Genomic DNA, 19,727 nt, shown 5'->3' with positions numbered 1-19,727 from the left:
CATCACCATCCTGGATGAGCCCAAAGACGGTGGTGTCGTCTGCAAACTTCCTGTCTGTTAGGAAGCTGATGATTCACTGGCAGGTAGCAGGTGACACGCTGAGCTGGGAGAGTTTGGAGGTGAGGAGTTCAGGCACAATGGTGTTGAACGCCGAGCTGAAGTCCACAAACAGGATCCTGGTGTAGGTTCCCGGGCGGTCGAGATGTTGCAGGATGTAATGCAGCCCCATATTCACTACATCATTCATCGACCTGTTTGCAAACTGCAGGGGGTCCAGCTGGTGTCCCGTGATGTTCTTTAGATGGGCTAACACCAGGCGTTCAAAGAATTTCATGACCACAGACATCAAGGCGACCAGTGATGGTGGGTTTCTTGGGGACTGGAATAATGGTGAGTGTTTGAAGCAGGTGGGTACTTCACACAGCTCCAGGGATCTGTTAAAGATGTGGGTGAAGATGGGAGCCAGCTGTTCAGCACAGGCTTTGAGACCGGCTTTCCTGGTCTTCTGTTTCTGGAACAGCCGACAGAGATGACTACCTGAAGTTTAGCAGTTGATCTCTGGTGAAAGTGATATGATCTGAGTGACCAAACACATAGAAAATAAACGAAAAAAGAGAAAGTAAGAGAGAGCGCAGTACAATTAGCCAGAATAAAAAAATACTACCTCTATAAAGCTGGTGGATGAACCCAGTCCCAAATGATAGGATCCTCCCTAAATCAACCTCCACCACATTCCAAACTCCTCCCACCATAGTCCACTACAATATCACGACACCACATGTGGTGTATGAGGACAACCAGGAAGCAATAGCACTAGTCAGGAAGAGAATCGGTCATTTCTCATCATGTCAGTGCATTTCAATTAGAATTTTTAGTGCAGGTAATTGTTCTCCACTGCCTAACTGGTGCCCTGGTTTCCCGGTTGGAGTGAGCAGATGGCACAATGATGGCTGGGAGATGCACAGTAAGCACACAGCCCCTCTTGTGCCTGAGAAAGACCACATTTGTGTTCCCCCATCCTCATCTCTGCTGGGAAGTTGCATCAGCGCTGATGTTCTAAGTGGGGATGTAAGAGTCAGACGAACAGTTGGAGGCAATGGCGAGGTGTGAAGAGCTATTTTCTGATCCACATCAGCATCTGAATCGTACCTTCACATGATAATAGCAACTCCCACATAATATAAGTGCGTAGTAGACTAAAAATTTCTTCTTCACGGGGTCTCCGATACTAATGATCTCTGTTCTCCGTTGTTGTCCATGGCTGGTGGAACAACCTGCCCTCCTCCACACGACTAGCCGAGACTATCACCACTTTTAAGAAGCAGGTGAAAACCCTCTTGTTCAAAAAATATTACAGACAAATCTAACACTTACACACGCACATGCGTACACATTGCACAAACAATACAAAAATGTATAAATACATTATCTTCATTGACAAGTCTGAGCCTTATCAGGGCTCTTAGTTTGTAAACTCAATATTCTATAGAAATCGAACGAGAATTGCTGGTGTCTTCCTCTTGTAAGTCGCTTTGGATAAAAGCGTCTGCTAAATAAAGTAAAGTAAAGTAAAGTAAAGTAGTAGTCACAGTGTTGTGTAACGGCTGACAGATGAACTCTCCAGGCACAGTTGATTAAATGTGTAATGTATAAAAGCATCTGCAAAATGTAATGAAAAGTCCAAAGTTGTTCCATTGCATTGCATACAGATCTCAGAAAGAAAATGGCAACAAACACATGGGAGCGATTATGAGCAGGTATGCACACACACACTCCATACCAGCACTCATCAATATTATAATCTCTGTTGCTGTATTGACTAACATCTACACTAAAACACTTTTAGACAGTCACACAATCACAGGATGTGCCATTTCAGTGTGTGCTTAAAATGAGGTGAAGGCGACCAATCAGTGTGTGGGCATTCATGGAAATGAATTAAATGAAATGACAATCAACACTTCCTGTTTGGTGCAACCAGGAAGTAGTGTTGCAGTTTTTCCAGAAAAAAATAATTAACTACCTAATTTGGGCTGAGATTCTCTAATTTGGACTGCATTCTCAGAACAGCAGTTTTTGAACTCATCTGAGTTTAAATGTGATCTGTTATCAGATTTTAATGTCACAGGTTGTCCATGTCTGCAGGGGTGGTAGTAGCCTAGTGGGTAACACACTCACCTATGAACCAAAAGACCCAGGTTCAAATCCCACTTACTACCATTGTGTCCCTGAGCAAGACATTTAACCCGAAGTTGCTCCAGGGGGACTGTCCCTGTAAATACTGATTGTAAGTTGCTCTGGATAAGGGTGTCTAATAAGTGCTGTAAATGTAAATGCTGAATATTGATTCAGGAACTGTCAATTACGTTTTTGGTTGTTGAAAAAGTAAGTACATCATATTCATAATATCTGATGTAGTAATCTACAAGTACTAGGATTGATTGTTTTGACAGTTATGCCTCTCCACCTGCTTCTCATCTCATTGTTTGTGGGTGCATATGCATTTATCAAACTTCCTAGTTTGTATAGCTTTCCTCACCTCTATCAGCTCTGGATCAATCTTTGAGGCTTCCTCCACTTAGAGCTGTCAAGGTTTTTGGGTGTGTCATTCACAGCAACAAACATCCCATATTCCTCTGATGCATATGCATGTTGTTCTCCCATGGCTGTCTCAAATAACAGGCATGACAGTTGGTTTTCAACGTTTCCTGTTCATGGCATATGGATCTCTTTATACAATTGCAAGGTTTAGATCATGGGCTGTACTAAGCACTGATTTGTGGTGCTCAAGGCACCACTTCCTCAAGCCCCTACGCTCTTCCAGCTTCCTTTTTTAGAGATTTTTTTATTACTTTGTTCAAAGTCAAAAGTTTACATACACTAAGGTTACTATGCCTCTAAACTATTTGGGAACACCCAGATTATGATGTCTTGGCTTTGGAAGCATTTGATAGGTTAACTGACACCACTTGAGTTGATTGGAGGCATACCTGTGGATGTATTTAAAGGCACAGCTCAACACACTGCTTCCGTTTGTGACACCATGGGAAAGTCTAAAGAAATCCGCCAAGACATCAGGAAGAGAATTGTGGACCTCCACAAGACTGTTTCATTCTTGGGAACAATTTTCAGATGCCTGAAGGTGCCACGTTCATCTGTTCAAACATCTGTTCAAACAGGACACGTTCATCTGTTCAAACAATTATCAGATCATAATTTCTGGAGACATGTCCTGTTGTATGACGAAACAAAAAAGGAGGGGCTGGTGCACTTCACAAAATAGATGGCATCATGAAGAATAGCATGTTGAACTATTGAAGCAGCTTCTAAAGACATCAGCCAGGAAGTTAAAGCTTAGGCGCAAATGGGTTTTTCAAATGGACAATGACCATAAGCGTACTGCAAAATTGGTTACAACGTGGCTTAAGGACAACAAAGTAAATGTTTTGGAGTGGCCATCACCAAGCCCTGACCTCAATCCCATAGAAAATTTGTGGTCGGAGCTGAAAAGACGTGTGAGAGCAAGGCAGCCTACAAACGTGACTCAATTACACCAGTTCTGTCAGGAGGAATGGGCTAAAATTCCATAAAATTTTTGTGAGAAGCTTGTGGAAGGCTACCAAAAGCGTTTGCATCATGTCATTCAGTTTAAAGGCAATTCTACCAAATACTAAGCAAATGTGTGTAAACGTTTGACTTTGAAGAAATTAATTTTTAAAATCTCAAAAAAAATCTCACACATTATTTTGACAGTTAGCAAATAGAAATTAAATAGAAATAAAACTGAAAGGGTTTTATATTATTTAATATAAAAAAGTTATATCTTTTATACAGTGTGTGTAAACTTTTGGTTTCAACTGTATAACCTGTACTAAATAATAATAAAAAATTATCAATCAATTTCATTTGTGCAGTACTTTTTACAATGTATGTTAACACAAAGAACCTCACATAAGAACAGCAGCTAAGGGCCCGTGATGAACATGTCAAAGGCAACAGTGGCAAGAAAAAAACTGCCTGAAAAAAAGAGATGAACCTGGGTTTTTGAGTATGAACCACCTTTTTAAGGTCATGTCACAGCATCTCAATAGGACACAGGTCAGGATTTTGACTAGGCAAAAATAGTCTAGGTTTCTCAGAGATTGCTCTTAGTGTGGTTCATTGGACTCCCAAAGCCTTTGAAATGGCTTTATAACCTTTTCCAGATTGATAAATTGACGTTTATTTTAGTTAGGTGGCTGATTTATATCACAGACTCAATATTTCATTAAATTATTATACATTTATGATTATACATTTTAGGCATATTTGCTTGATCATTGTGATTAAGAATTGCCAATCTTCATTTGTGAATCAAGTACACTTTGTGTCAATACTTAGTTGTTGGCATGTCTGCTGCACAGAGATCATAGAAGCGTTGACCAATCCTTCTTTCTTGCTTGCAACAAGACTGATTGGCTGACCCTTGAGCTGGGCTTGAAAAGTTAAATATCTTTAACTTTCTGCTGCACACAACAGGAAACATTGGACCCCCAGTTCAGTTCAGAAACATGACATCGCCATGTTGATGCTGCCACAGCTGTGGATGTTGCTAGAGAAGGTAGAGTTGGGAAAGTGCAGAATGATTGAAAGAAGAGATGAGAGCACTGGGCATATTGTATGTTTATTTCAGCACAGCATTATCAATGATTGTGTGTGCATGTGTTTTGTGTAAAGTGTCTTCCTGTCAACAATATGAGGTAAGGGAGTAGTTTTTTTATAAGGGAACACAACACACAATTTCTTCAGTAATGACTGGACACGATGCTAATTACCTGGTGTGTGTGTGTGTGTGTGTGTGTGTGTGTGTAAAAGGTAATAGACATGCCTTTGTAACCTTGAACCAGAGTGTTTGCTGGACTGTGATTTTGTTCAGGTTAAGTGTAAGTTTTGTGTGTCTGTATTTGTGTACCTCTGTGTCTTTCTGATGAAGTTGTTCTACTGCAGATCATGCACCCATGAGAGCAATTACGCTCAGACGCACACACACACATACTTCAAGCCCAGTGCGCATCAATACCTCTCTGTCCTTAACTGTATTGGCTTACCTCTACATCCACATTGGATACTAAAACCAGCCCATTAGTGGTAGTTGTAGTAGTGGCTGCTGTTATTAAGTAGATAAATCTGTCTCACACACAAAAATAGACTATATAGAGATGTTTCCCTGAAAACACACAAACGTTCTGGCTACTTTATTAGGATGCTACGTCATAAATACAATTTATAGGTGTAGAGGTAGTGGCTATGACGCAGGGACTGAAACTGTGTAGGCACTGTGTGTAAATTACACTGTATACTGTAAACTCAGATTCAAATTATTCAGACTGCTTGCTATTATGAATAATGAAATTTTATGTTATGTTCAACACAGTAAATGTAAAGTAGATCTTTCATGTTTTTATTTTTATTTAAAACTAAATTCCAAAGCTGGATAAATCGGATTTACTTTTTTAAAAAGGCAACTGATTGGCTTGAAAAGTGAAGTCATGTATAATGAACTACGTGTGACTGGCCGCCCACCCTGGACCATGGGTCATGGGCTGGGCTCCACTCCCTTATAAGGAATAAGTGGTAATGGATAGTGAGGGGTTGAGTGTATAATGAAAACTTTAGGTCATTTAATTTAATTTAATTAAAGACTGTAAAAGTTATGTGTAATTCAATACAGTCAATCAAAGTTTAACCATTTTAAAAAAAATGTTGAACCAATTACTTCATTGTGTTTTTCAAATAGAAAAGTACTAAATTACAATTATCCAAATATGCGAGACTGAAGAACCAGTGGGTTCTTTTTTTTCTGGAAAACACAACTTGTGGTTGGTGAATTATGTTGATAACATAATTTCCGCAAATGTCCCCTCAAATTCTATAGGCCGCTCTCCTCCTCATCCCTCCCCTCTCCTCCTCATTAGCATTTAAAGCTACACACACTGAAACCTTGAGTCCTGGGGAACTCTCATTATGGTACTGAATGCAAGTGGCTGTAAGTCTGTACCAAGGCTGAATTTTGAAAAGAGACTTCAGATATAGTATTACATATAGTATTATATATTTTTTTTGTTACTAAAAAGGCTGCTGGATTAGACAACATCCATGGAAGAGTGCTCAGAGAATGTGCAGATCAGCTGGCAGATGTTCTCGCTGGCATCTTCACCATCTCACTGAGCACCTCTGTTATTCCAACATGTCTCAAGGCCACCACCAATCATGCCTGTACCTAAGAAGTCTTCAGTGTTTTAATGACTACCATCCCGTTTAACTTACACCCATAATGATGAAGTGATTTGAGACATCTATGCTGTTCATAGACTTCAGTTCAGCATTCAACACCATCATTCCCCAGAACTTGAAGATGGACAAAACAGAAGAGATGATTGTTGACTTTAGAAGAGAACAGAGGGACTACTCCCCACTGAATGGATCTTTAGCATCATTAATTCCTGTGGAGGCTGAGGAAAGCCCATCTCCCACCACCTTCTATTGAGGGACTGTTGAGAGCATTCTGACCAGCTGCATCACTGTCTGGTTTGGGAACTGCACTGAATCGGACTGCAAGACCCTACATCGTATAGTGAGGACAGCTGAGAAGATCACTGGAGTCTCTCTTCCCTCCATAATGGACATTTACCAAACACGCTCTAACAGAAAATCCACCAGCATTGTGACAGACTCTATACACCCCTTACATGCACTCTTCACCCTCCTACCATCCGGAAAAAGGTACCAAAGCATTCATCTCTCACTGTCAGATTTTGCAATAGCTTCATTCCACAGACCAAAAATGAAATAAGTATTTGATCCCATATCAATCAGTAATATTTCTGGCTCCCAGTTGTATTTTACACAGACAAGGAGCTGACATTAGGAACCTCTCAAGTTGTTACCTGCATAAAAGATACCCATCCATAGAAGCAATCAGTCTATCCAGATTCCAAATTCTGTCCATAGAGCTTTCCAAGGATGTCAGGGACAAGGTTGTGGACCTACACAAGGCTGGAATTACATACAAGACCATCTTCAAATAACTGAGGGAAAAGGTGACAACAGTTGTCACTGAAAATAACTGATAATCTCCCTTGGTCTGGAGCTCCACGGAAGATCTCACATTGTGGAGTTTTAATGATAATGAGAACATGATAATGAGAACAGCCCAAATAATCTTTTCCAATTCAAATAATTATTTCCCCTACTGTATATAAGATTATTTTTTTAGGTTAAACATTACTTCTGATCATTACCATTGATCCGTTACTCTCTTCACAATGATTAGTTTAATGATTTTTATCTCAACACCTAAAGTAACATTTCATTGATTGTATTTGTTTGGTACCTTCTTCTGCTGAAGTGCTTTATTGTGTTTTTCTAACTCATTAGGTACAAGTCCTGGGATGGACTTTTGCCTTCAGAACTGCCTTAATTGTTCATGGCATAGATTCAACAAGGTATAGAACCATTCCTCAGATGTTTAGGTCCATATTAACATGAGAGCATAACACAGTTGCTGCAGATTTATCTGCTGCTCATGCGTCATGCAAAATCTCCCATTCCACAACATCCGAAAGGTGCTCTGTTTGGATTGAGGTCTGGTGACTGTGGAGTACAGTGAACTAACTGTCATATTCAAGTAACTAGGATGAGATGATTTGAGCTTTGTCATTATAATTTGTCTAAAGAATGAGGAAGAAGACACGTAACCTAAGGCTTGCGGGTTCAAATCCTGAACTGCTAAGGTGCCCTCCCCACACACTGCTCCCTCCCACACTGCAGCGCCTTTCAGGGCTGCTCACTCACTGCACAAGGTGGTTGGTTTAAATGCAGAAGATGATAATCACTTTTTTCACTTTGATCATACTGCTGGAAGTATTCATAAGAATAAGGTCATAATGGATATACTCAAAGTATGGCAAGAAAATATCATCCACACCATTACACCACCACCATTGTTAAAGTGAAGTGATACAAAGCATTATTGTCTGATGTAGGTTTCCAGCTACTGATGAGTCTTTAATGTAGTTTTAGTTTAATGATGTACCAAATGTTCTGTATATGTGAAGAATCTGGACTGCAGGAAGGCCTGTTCAGTACCTGCACTCGTGCTCCCCCATACCACCAGAGATATTGGGTATTGAACTGAACGCTGACAACATGCTGAAAGGTCTCCATCCTCTTCAGCCTTGTGGATACAGTGTCCCTAATTACCAACAAGAATTTTGTTAATTTATTTCAAATTTAAAGAATGTCCATAGATTTTTTTGACCATCAAGGTCCAAACCTTCAGTAAACTAGAAACTAAAACACCAATGTCAGTCTACTGTCAATCCTGTATTACGTCTCCTACAAAGTCTAACAAAGAAGCCCCTGCTCCAATAAACTTCACTGAAATTTGCAGCTGCCTACATGAACATGACAAAAGCATTCTGGAGGAATTTATGGTCAGACAAAAACATAGATTGAGTTATTTGGCCATTGTTTATAAAATTTGATTTCTTTTGTTTCTTTGATTCAATCAAGTAAATTCAATCCAAAAGACACTAATTATGATAAAGCCTTGATGAGAAGACAGTATGTCTGCAGCATGAACTGATGTGTTCAGAGATTCTTGTATCTCATTGTTTAAAACAAAAGAACATGTTTTTCTCTATCTTCTCTCTTGCTTGCTTGAGGTAGTATCACAGCAAACCACAATCCTTTCACTATTGGGTTTCATATTATAATTATATATAAATAATTAAATCAACCACAATAACAAAAGGAATGTTTGAAACTATTTGGACTATTCCAGCTGTTAAATATGGTAGAGGTAGCAAAGGAGGAGGCACAATTTGCTTTTCCAATAGGACAATGATCTGAAACACACATCCTAACTAGTTTGAATATATAAAGTATGTATAAAGTATAAAGTATAAAGTTTTTGTGCCAGGAATATAACTAATTTGAATGAAAAGAAATGTCCAAACAGAATTATGGCACAAATATTTTGAGCTTCAAAAGTGGCTATCAAATCCTTTGCAAACTAGTTAAAGGTGTATTTAAATTTCATGACAGAAATAAAAGAAATGACTGCATACTGCAACTGTATGAGGTAGCTGAAGTCTGAAGTCAGGTGTCCCAGCAAGGTTCCAAAATTGGTCACCACAGGCATAGGCTGTATATGTTACTAATAAAAAAAACCTCATGGTTTCCATTATTAGTTTGTGTCACATTGGCTAATCCATAACAATTTAATTAGATAAAACTGTATCCTTCCCAATGTAGACACCTGTTTGTGCCCATTTCTGCATGATGGTCTCATTTATCACTCTTCCAGCCTGCAGTAGCCGTTGTTACATTTGTTTGGTCTGTCTGAACTCTGTACTCATTTTCTGTCCAGTGCATTGACAGCTGTCAATGACAAAACATCATACTGTAAAACATCTAAACTTGTCAATGAAAATATTTGAATTGTTGAGTATAATTCAAGTATGAATATTTGTTTATTGCTATTGTAAGTGAGACCTAAAGATCTCCCTGTGCAGGATAGCTGACCAATAATGGTGGCAGGAAAAGAGGACTCTAAAATTACCACTAGAACTGCTCTCTTCTCACTTCTCCATCTCCTCTCTATTTCCAATCTAACAACTTGGGCCAGTGATTATGGCCCTCGACCAAACCATTTGTGAGAAAGACAATAAATTAATTATCTTTAGAAAAACATTAAAACTGTTCATAATAGTTGTACAGTCATTAATTTATAAATCATTTTACATAGTTACCTATACTCCCCTATCCAACTCAATGCCATGTTAAGTTCCTAGCTACGCCCTTTCCCCAATACCTGGGAAACCATGCCTGCAGATTTTTTACTGCTGAACTTTAGCAAGAACTATGCAATCAACAAAATTAATACCAAGATCCAACTGCTTGGAATGTTTAGTACAAGGTAACAGATGTAGTATTTACATATACATGCATTTTAATAATTTAAAAAGCACATTATTCACATAAAAATAACCTGTCAAATTCGAATGATTTGATAAAGATATGATATCCTAATCATAATTATTTTCTTTGTTTTTTCAATTAATATCAAATTTTAGTCCCTTTTATACCATCAAATCCCTGTTTTCATTTTTTGTGCCAATAGACTGTAATCTGGAGCAGGATATAACGCATCTAAATATACACACATCTTATTAAGAGCTTTGACAACTTGGGGAGGCAACATATTGTGAAATGACCACAAACCCACACACACACACACACACACGCACACACACCACTACCTCACATTCCCTCCCACTCACCCCTGACGAACAGGTTGTGGCGTTGATTGGTTCCTCCTGCGTGGGCGACTGTGGCGCGTTCTCAACATCTCACTATAAAAGAGTCTGTGAGGTTGGTGACTTCAGTGACTTTATAAACCGTTTTGTATCAGGCCAAACCAAGCCAACAGATCCAGACATGGGGAGTCCAACTTGGCGGCAGGTCTTCTTTCCTCACCTGTTTCTCTGGTGCCTCGCAGGATTATCCTTCTCAACAGGTCAGATATACACCATGATTGCAGACTATTTCATAGATAAGATTTTACAGATAATTTCACACATTTCACTTGCACTGCATAGATCTTGTTTATGCCAGTCTAATAGTACACTTTCACACTTGCATTTCCTTAAACTTCATTTATAACTAAACTCTTGCATTATGTTGAAGAACTTAAGCAAATGCTGTTGATCAGTAATTGATGAATAATCAAGTTGTATTTTGAATTCAAAATTTGAATAATATCAGTGAATGGCTTTAGATGAATAAGACATATTTCCTTTTAGTTGCATATCAAGTTCAGGTGCCAGACTGCAAGAATGGAGAAGCTGTGAAAGAGGTAACACCAAACAGTATCATTACACACACACAGCAGAACATCTGGTTATGGGCACCATCAACACTAAATTGTCCATGGTGTAAACATCCCTAGTGCAGAATTTTACACAGACAAATGGGAGGCGGTGACTTGTTTCTGGGTCCAAAGAGCAATAGGGTTGGGAATGTGAGATTTCTGTCTACAGTGTACATCTGTACAGTGTTTTGGTACAAGAGTTTAGATTAACATCGTGGACTGGAATAAAGATATCAGCCTTTCAAAAGAAAAACATTAAGCTGCTTTTTTTAATATACATTTTTAATCAAGTCATCCCTCACTGATCTAAGTGGAAAGTTATGATTTTCACCAGCTTTCTCCCTCTTCTATATACAAAAAAATAACACAATTATTATCACATTACTGAGATGACATGTTTATGAAAACAGTAAACAATTATTAAAGTTTACCCCATACCAAAATATTTGGGACAAAATGTTCATTCAGCCTACATCTCACAACTACTGAATACACCAGTTCCATTTTATACATGTCATTGAATATCTAGCTGTAATTTGGATCATGGTATCAGGAGATACCATGCATTCCTCAATCCAAGACAATTCGAATGAGAAATTTTACAAATTTGGGAAACATAGCTAAACTCACATTTGCAATTTTCTCCTGCAGGACTTAGCTGAGCATAGTTCTAGCTGTGCTCTGTCATGGAGAGACCAGAACACGGTGAGAGGCTGAGAGAATCAATAAGTCAATCAAATTATCAAATCGATTGATCAATCACTCATGGCCTTTCATAATTTTTTCCAGGATCAGATCCAGAATGTGTTCAAAAGGGTGAATAAAACTGCCATCAAAACAGAATAAGCATGGAACCTGCCTGATGTCTTTGAGAATCAAACAAACGAATGCATCTGCATTTCTGTTCTCTCAGTTCTTATTCCACTACTCCAAGGCTCAGAACTCCATGGGATCAGTTCAGAGAGAGGTGAGCGCTTTGGCACGACTATTCTTCCACTACCAATACTCGAAGCCCCTACAGTAACTGTATTATATTATGAACATAACATCCGTCCTACAAGACTTTTATCACTGCATGATTGATTTTTTTTCCTTTTAGTCTCATTCCGTCCATCCTTTGATGCGTCTTTCTCCCAGTCTGTCACAGAGGAGGAAGAAGCAGCTCTTACTCACAGTAAGATCGCTTTGTTTTATCTCATCCCCTCTTATAAATAATGAATTAAGACACGATTGAAGCATGTATGTCTTACAGAAATTAACAGATACAGTCAGGTCCATAAATATTGGGACATCGACACAATGTTAAAATTTTGGGCTCTATACACCACCACAATGGATATCAAATGAAACGAACAAGATGTGCTTTAATTGCAGACTGTCAGCTTTTTTTTGATGGTATTCACAAATCAGGTGAACGGTGTAGGAATTACAACATATGTGCCCCCCACTTGTTAAGAGACCAAAAGTAATGGGACAATTGGCTTCTCAGCTGTTCCATGGCCAGGTGTGTGTTATTCAATTACAATGAGCAGACAAAAGGTCCAGAGTTCATTTCAAGTGTGCTATTTGCATTTGGAACTGGTTGCTGTCAACTGTCAAGATGAGATCCAATGAGCTGTCACTATCAGTGAAGCAAGCCATCATTAGGCTGAAAAAAACAAAAGAAACATATCAGAGAGATAGCAGATAAACATTAGGCGTGGCCAAAACAACCGTTTGGAACATTCTCAAAAAGAAGGAACGCACCGGTGAGCTCAGCAACACTAAAAGACCCGGAAGACCACGGAAAACAACTGTGGTGGATGATCAAAGAATCCTTTCCCTGGTAAAGAAAACAACCTTCGCAACAGTTGGCCAGATCAAGAACACTCTCCAGGAGGTAGGTGTATCTGTGTCAATGTCAACAATCAAGAGAAGACCCCACCAGTGTGAATACAGAGGGTTCGCCACAAGATGTAAACCATTGGTGAGCCCCAAAAACAGGAAGGCCAGATTAGAAACAACATCTAAAAAAGCCTTCACAGTTCTGGAACAACATCCTATGGACAGATGAGACCAAGATCAACTTGTACCAGAGTGATGGGAAGAGAAGAGTATGGAGACGGAAAGGAACTGCTCATGATCCTAAGCATACCACCTCATCAGTGAAGCACGGTGCTGGAAATGTCATGGCGTGGGCATGTATGGCTGCCAGTGGAACTGGTTCTCTTGTATTTATTGATGATGTGACTGCTGACAAAAGCAGCACGATGAATTCTGAAGTGTTTCGGCAATATTATCTGCTCACATTCAGCCAAATGCCTCAGAAATCATTGGACGGCGCTTCACAATGCAGATTGACATCGACCCAAAGCAACCAAAGAAGTGGACTGTTTAGCAATGGCCAAGTCAATCACCTGACCTGAATCCGATTGAGCACTTGCTGAAGACAAAACTGAAGGGAAAATGCCCCAGGAACAAGCAGGAACTGAGTACTGTTGCAGTAGAGGCCTGGCAGAGCATCACCAGGGATGAAACCCAATGTCTGGTGATGTCTATGTGTTCCAGACTTCAGGCTGTAATTGACTGAAAAAGGATTTGCAACCAAGTATTGAAATGTATAAGTTTGATTTATGGTTCTTATTCTGTCCCATTACTTTTGGTCCCTTAACAAGTGGGAGGCACACTATACAGTTCACCTGATTTGGATGTAAATACCCTCAAATAAAAGCTGACAGTCTGCAGTTAAAGTACATCTTGTTTGTTTCATTTGATATCCATTGTGGTGGTGTATAGAGCCAAAAATGTTAACATTGTGTCGATGTCCCAATATTTATGGACCTGACTGTATATGCAAGAAAGGACTGTCTTCATCTTGGGGAAAGATTCATTTTATTTAATACTGGTGGCCTGGTGGGTAAGGAAGTGGACTCGTAATTGAAGGGTTCCAGGTTCAAATGATGAACCGCCAAGGTGCCCGTCATGGCTGCCCGCTGCTCACTAAGAGTGATAGGTTAAACAAGGAGGAATCATTTCGTTGAGTCACCGCGTTGAGTTTACCTTTATGGCATCATTAGTTACAGGGACAGTCCCCCTGGAGACACTCAGGGTTAAGTGTCTTGGTGAGGGAAACACTGACAGTAAGTATGGTTTGAACTTGTGTCTTCTGGTTCATAGGCGAGTGTGTTACCCACTAGGCTACATCCACCCTAGTTCAAGTTCACTGATCTGAGACCGATGGGACTATATGGAGTCAGTGGTATTCACTTTTTTAAAGTGAAGTGATTGTCATTGTGATACACAGAAGCACAGCACACGGTGCACACAGTGAAATGTTTCCTCTGCATTTAACCAATCACCCTTAGTGAGCAGTGGGCAGCCATGACAGGCGCCCGGGGGAGCAGTGTGTGGGGACGGTGCTTTGCTCAGTGGCACCTCAGCGGATGGGGATTCCTTAACTGCTAGGCCACCACTTCCCCCTGAACGCCTGTTTTAGCATTTGACATTAGTTACAGCCATGTTTCACATCCTGTTAGCAGCTAACAGTGCACTTCACACATACATGTCCAATGACCATAATCAAATTGGCCAGTGAATCAGTAAGCTCACTTTAAAGACAAGTTTGAGAAAACAAGTTAGTTTGAGAACTATCGTGTCCCCTTTATTTCTTTTCTCATTATGGCACTGACTAAAACAAATTTATTATGCAGTGAGGTTATTGGCACTATTTTAAGTCTGATTGGATAACTAGATAACCTACCATTGTGTAAAGAGGTTTTGAATAGTCATGAGCTGTGCGCAACTGGTTCAGAAATGTGTCTTAAACATGCGTGACATATCTACAAGTCAGAGAAGGAATGAAATGTAGTGGAAACATCAGCTGTTCATTCTTAAAATCTCTTTTTGTCTTTCTTCAGAAGTATCTTCTTCCTCTAATGGGAGCAGAGTAACTAAAGATTCTGACAGCGGGAGGTGAGCAAGCATTTGGTCTAAGTAGCAGAGGGGAGACTCAGAATCATGACTATTTCACTGATCTGTCTTGATTCCTAACTACAAATACCTAAATCATCTTATGGCCTTCTGAGTGACCCATTCTGTTACTTTAGATGCTATGTTTGATAATGACCTCTTCTCACGCAGCTGCTTCAAAGACTTTTCCCCACAAATCAACTGTGGCTCACAGTTTAATTAAAGTGTCTTTATGCTCTTCTGCATTTCCAGAATGTCTCACACTTATCGAGTTTTTCTAAAATGCAACCAGCATATAAAACAGAAAACATAAGAATCAAAAAAGAAAAGAAGTCCTTTATGTGTTGACACAATTGAACTTCAGAAGTGGGGGCATTGAGTTTTACATGAATGACTCATCTCAGATTGGGAAAAAAATTGATATTCTTGCTCAGTGAACAGTTCTGTCTAATTAGCAGCACCTCTGTGTGCTTTCCATGAGAAAGAAGAGAGGAGGGGTCAGTCTTCATCAGAATCAACGTCATCGTCTCTCCGTGTTGGAGCAGAACAGCGAATGGATGTCATCAAGCTGTCCTGGATCTGCTTACGTGGGTTTTCTTCTAGATCTGTCTTCACTGCGCCTGTCTCTGACAACCGCCACTCCAGCTCTGCTCAAACACAAAAAGCTGCATTTTAATACACACACACACACACAAAACAGCACAGATTGACAGTACTTAATTTTTTATGAATGTGCTTTTAATGTATAGACCTGACAAATTCTGATCAATTCTGTAACTGTAGCTTGTTTTCGACTGTCAACTGTTCGACTGTCAAGATAATTTCCTAAATATTATTTTCACAGGTTACAAACCTGTTTACATGTCACAGGAAAATCCCCCAAAACTGATGGAAATTGCGTATCTTTAAACTGTTTCTACAAAAAGAGTTCAAGGTCCATTTTTATTGTTCATAAAATAATAAATGGACAAGTCACTACAATATCAGCACATATTAAAGGTATCTCCTTATCACGCATTAATTAAATATTCACATGGGTACAAAACCACCCATCCTAATGTAAATGTATAATACCAATCATAAGTCTGGACACCTCTAACTCTGTGGTGGTTATGGAGACTAAGATGGACCCATTTTGAATAATCCAATGACAAAATATTAACCAAATATTAATTATTGGTTGTATCAGGAGAAAGTGAATTATGTTTAATGAACCTGTTTTCAACCTCTTCATAGCTGCTTTGTTTACTATTATCATCAAAAGCCACTTAATAAGATGCTCATTAACATGAGTGAATGATAAGAAGGTTTTCAGCATGAACCTTCAGGACTATTAGAAACTGTCCCTGTTGTCCAACTTAAATTGGTGAAGAGAAGACAAGAGTGTGAAATGCTGCAATTACAGCTCCCTGGTTTTGAGAGACTCAAATCTTCAACTTTTTTGTTTATTACATAAACTAACGCGAGTTATTTCCTGCATACTCAGTTTTGTTCTGTATGTTAAAAATACAAGACCAATAAATGAATAGATGCATCCAAACTTTCGACTAGTAATGAACATATTCTACAAAACACTCACCATCTACTCTGAGGTTCATGCCCCCAAACAAGAGTGGCCCTATGAACTGTGCCTTCATTTCACCATTGAGGTAGATGAACAGGGTGGGTAGGTTACAGTCAGGGTAGTTGGGAATGCAGGTGGTGGAGATGGACTTGAGGAATTTGGTCTGAGGGAACTTCCGGGCCAACTCCAACAGGTGCTGGTTTATCAGAGTACACAAAGGAATCCTGGCAATGCAATTTGCAAATCAATTTCAAATGAGAAATAATCCATTTAGAGAGATTAATTTGCAGACAACGATGATATGAGTATGAAATAGCAAATGTAAACATTCTATTTGTGTGGCAGTATTTAACTGCTCTTATCCAAAAATCTGACATCAAAATGTGGCCCATCAATAGATTTTACATAGTAGTTACAAGCGTCTTGAAATTGAATACCTTTTAATACTTTAAACCAAGGACGACAATGAGCTGTTAAATTGGCAATGTTTCTAATGATAAAACAAATTCTGAAATGTATAACACTACAAACATGAAAGTACAGATTGATAACTACTCTCTGCATCTTTCAGGTTTATGGATAGTGTATTGCATATGCAAAAGGTGATATGTCAGTTATGTTCTACTACGGGTCCAAAACACAACCTGGAGTTATCAAACCAGTTATCTGAGAATTTGCCCATGATGACATAACTACTGAATATGACACCAGCATCATAGGCCTTCTCTAACTACAAGGAATGTGCCTAATCCAATATTTAAATAAGCTTTAGCAAATACAATTTCAAAGGTCCCCTGACATTAAATATTTTTGTTTGCTTTTATATCGGTCTTACAGCCACTCTGAGCCAGTCCCACAATGAGATTTTCCCAGGACGGGTGTTTTGGTGTCTGTAGCTTTAAATGCTAATGAGGAAGAGAGAGGTGGGATGAGGAAAGCGGCCTATAGAAGTTGAGCAGGCAATTCTTTTTCAGGAAAAAATAAAGCTACTTATGACGACATAAGGGGACAAATTCCTCATCAGACTGTATGAGCTGCTGCTCACTGAATTGCGAAGCAGAATGGCCAAAACATTTCACCATTTCTAGCCACTTTATACATTTCACCATTTCTAGCCACTGCAGGACCATAGACCGGCTAGGGGAACTAGTATTAATGTAGCAACTTGTATTAAAGTGAAATATTTTTCAGGTCAGGGGACCTTTGAACAAAAATAAATAAATAAATAAATAAATAAATAAATAGAGCTCTGCTCTGGCCTCTTGCCCCAGCTTTGGCAAAGCGACACCATAGTGATACCTTTTAATGGCCCTAATTTTTGCTCACGTCATTTATTACCTTTTAAATATTTATTAAAATCCCATGGACGTTTGCAGTGTTGCAAATGTAAATTACTCAATACTCACCCCTGTTTGTACAGGTGCAAGACCACCCAGATTCCCTCTCCAGCCTTATTCACTTCCTGGATGTAATCCTGGCCCGAGATCTCATTTACTTCTCCAAACACATTCTTCATCTGATTGGTTTTCCATTCTGCTAATCTCTTCTGTCTGCACAAGAGGTGAAAATGGGGAAATGAAGGAACGAGAGTAAGACATTCTCATCATAGACCACCAGTTAGCTACCATTTATAAAATGGTAACAGTCAATATTATCATCAGTATTGATGGTCACCTGTACATCTCAATGGCAGCTTCATCATCTTCACTGAACTCATCCTCATTCTCTTCCAACTCCTCCAGCGTCATGTTCTCATAGGTCTTCACTGTAACAGAGAATTGCACCACTAGCTGGGGAGGGACAGCAAACAGAACAGTTCTCGCTGTTGTGGAGAGTAGGATCGAGTGGGAGCTTACCGACTGAATGCTGCTGCTGTTGGAGGTATTGCTCCTCTTCCTCCTCATTCTTCAGCGTCTCCTTAGGAGGGAGAATTCCCTTTTTGCGGAGTATGTCGTTCCACTCAGTGTCTTCATTCGGGTCCTGGTTGTGTCAGCAGGTTAACAAATTAACAAGCGGCAGAAAACAGAATCAGTTCTTCCTGTTGAAATTCACAGCAGCCAACTTCGTAGATAGCATTTTTATTTAATAACTAATAGACATTGTCGCCATAAATGATTATTAATAGTCAAACGGGATTGTTGTTCATAAAACAAACCTGCATTTCTGAAGCTGTTCTGTTCTCCTCGGTGTGCTCTGTATTGAGGAGGAAGCAGGAGGAGGAGCGCATGAGGTGCGTTCCGCAAATCCTTCCTGCCACGTTTTACCGCGGAACTGCGCTGACATTTATGCAAATGTTACGATAATAACAATTCCAACACAATTTCATTCTATGAAACGACATTTATGGTGTTTTTTTTTTTTTCAACATTTATGCCACGAAAAGTCGTTACCGGAAAAGGGGACAATAATAGCGGTTGCGCCAATATCCGGTTAGGTGGCGCCGATGGCCTTATAAGGTGATGAACGGTGCTGACTGTCTTCAGCAGCTGAGGCTGAGAACAGCTGGAGTGGGCCGACTCCCGGAGAACCCCGGCCTTTTATAGAACTGTGGAAAGAAAACTTTTTAACTTTTTCACTCTAAATGAAATTTAGAGATAAAAGATAATCAAGCGAGACAGACAATGACATAATCAATGACATAATTCTACCTTCGCCACAGCCGATCAGTCTGGCTGTTCACACATTGACTTGGCAAAAGTTTAACAAATTTTGTAAAAAGCATAGAGATGTCTGTGGTGACAACATTTTTAGGTAGAGGGAGGAGCACAGGGTGATATATATAACATTGAAGGATGATGCATGCAGGTTCATTTTATATCCAATGCAGAAGGATTAGTTTGAAAGAGTTTGGAGTTGGTAAGTTCAAAACCAGGGCCAGAGTGGGTCTCATTTTTAGCCCTGGATTCATTATTCATTATTCATAGTTTTCAAATATAGTAGAATCTGTTCAAATTTCAAATGAAATAAGTAAAGTGAAAGTGAAGTGATTGTCAATGTGAAACACTGCACACAGTGTACACAAAGAAAGGTGTCCTCTGCATTTAACTGGGGCAGTGGTGGCCTAGCGTTTAAGAAGCGGCCCCGTAACCAGAGGGTTGCCGGTTCGAATCCCGATCCGCCAAGGTGCCACTGAGCAAAGCACCATCCCATACACTGCTCCCCCAGAGCCTGTCATGGCTGCCCACTGCACACCAAGGGTGATGGGTTAAAAGCAGAGGACACATTTCATTGTGTGCACCGTGTGCTCTGCTGCACTTTAATGAGCAGTGGGCAGACATCAACGGCACATGGATAGAGGTG

At 39.6% G+C, this 19,727-nt stretch overlaps 2 protein-coding genes across 2 annotated transcripts; one reads left to right on the top strand and one right to left on the bottom strand.

The window, feature by feature from the left end:
- The first annotated feature begins 10,450 nt into the window (after positions 1-10,450).
- On the top strand, positions 10,451-14,844 carry nms (neuromedin S). Its single transcript, XM_028996365.1, has 7 exons — positions 10,451-10,561; positions 10,848-10,900; positions 11,567-11,620; positions 11,705-11,731; positions 11,829-11,882; positions 12,015-12,089; positions 14,812-14,844. Exons 1-7 carry the CDS (start codon positions 10,483-10,485, stop codon positions 14,842-14,844), a joined length of 375 nt encoding a protein of 124 aa, XP_028852198.1. The 5' UTR covers positions 10,451-10,482.
- Positions 14,845-15,172: 328 nt separating this feature from the next.
- On the bottom strand, positions 15,173-18,712 carry pdcl3 (phosducin-like 3). Its single transcript, XM_028995194.1, has 6 exons — positions 18,583-18,712; positions 18,284-18,407; positions 18,102-18,192; positions 17,834-17,977; positions 16,443-16,651; positions 15,173-15,510 (listed from the first exon to the last, which is right to left on the bottom strand). Exons 1-6 carry the CDS (start codon positions 18,652-18,654, stop codon positions 15,362-15,364), a joined length of 789 nt encoding a protein of 262 aa, XP_028851027.1. The 5' UTR covers positions 18,655-18,712; the 3' UTR covers positions 15,173-15,361.
- Positions 18,713-19,727: the final 1,015 nt, after the last annotated feature.

Source organism: Denticeps clupeoides, chromosome 11 (genome assembly GCF_900700375.1).
Source record: "Denticeps clupeoides chromosome 11, fDenClu1.1, whole genome shotgun sequence".
NCBI classification, from domain to species: domain Eukaryota; kingdom Metazoa; phylum Chordata; class Actinopteri; order Clupeiformes; family Denticipitidae; genus Denticeps; species Denticeps clupeoides.
Note: the sequence above shows the minus strand (reverse complement) of the source record. Positions and strands in the feature narration are given on the sequence as shown.

What these genes read in the sequence shown, in the direction of transcription:
- nms (XM_028996365.1), top strand. Translation starts at nt 10,483, where the DNA reads ATGGGGAGTCCAACTTGGCGGCAGGTCTTCTTTCCTCACCTGTTTCTC. An exon ending in AGGATTATCCTTCTCAACAG is followed by an intron (nt 10,562 to 10,847) that starts GTCAGATATACA and finishes ATTTCCTTTTAG; the next exon opens with TTGCATATCAAGTTCAGGTG. An exon ending in TGGGATCAGTTCAGAGAGAG is followed by an intron (nt 11,883 to 12,014) that starts GTGAGCGCTTTG and finishes TTTTCCTTTTAG; the next exon opens with TCTCATTCCGTCCATCCTTT.
- pdcl3 (XM_028995194.1), bottom strand. Translation starts at nt 18,654, where the DNA reads ATGCGCTCCTCCTCCTGCTTCCTCCTCAATACAGAGCACACCGAGGAG. An exon ending in GAACAGCTTCAGAAATGCAG is followed by an intron (nt 18,408 to 18,582) that starts GTTTGTTTTATG and finishes TGACACAACCAG; the next exon opens with GACCCGAATGAAGACACTGA. An exon ending in TTGCACCTGTACAAACAGGG is followed by an intron (nt 16,652 to 17,833) that starts GTGAGTATTGAG and finishes TTGCATTGCCAG; the next exon opens with GATTCCTTTGTGTACTCTGA.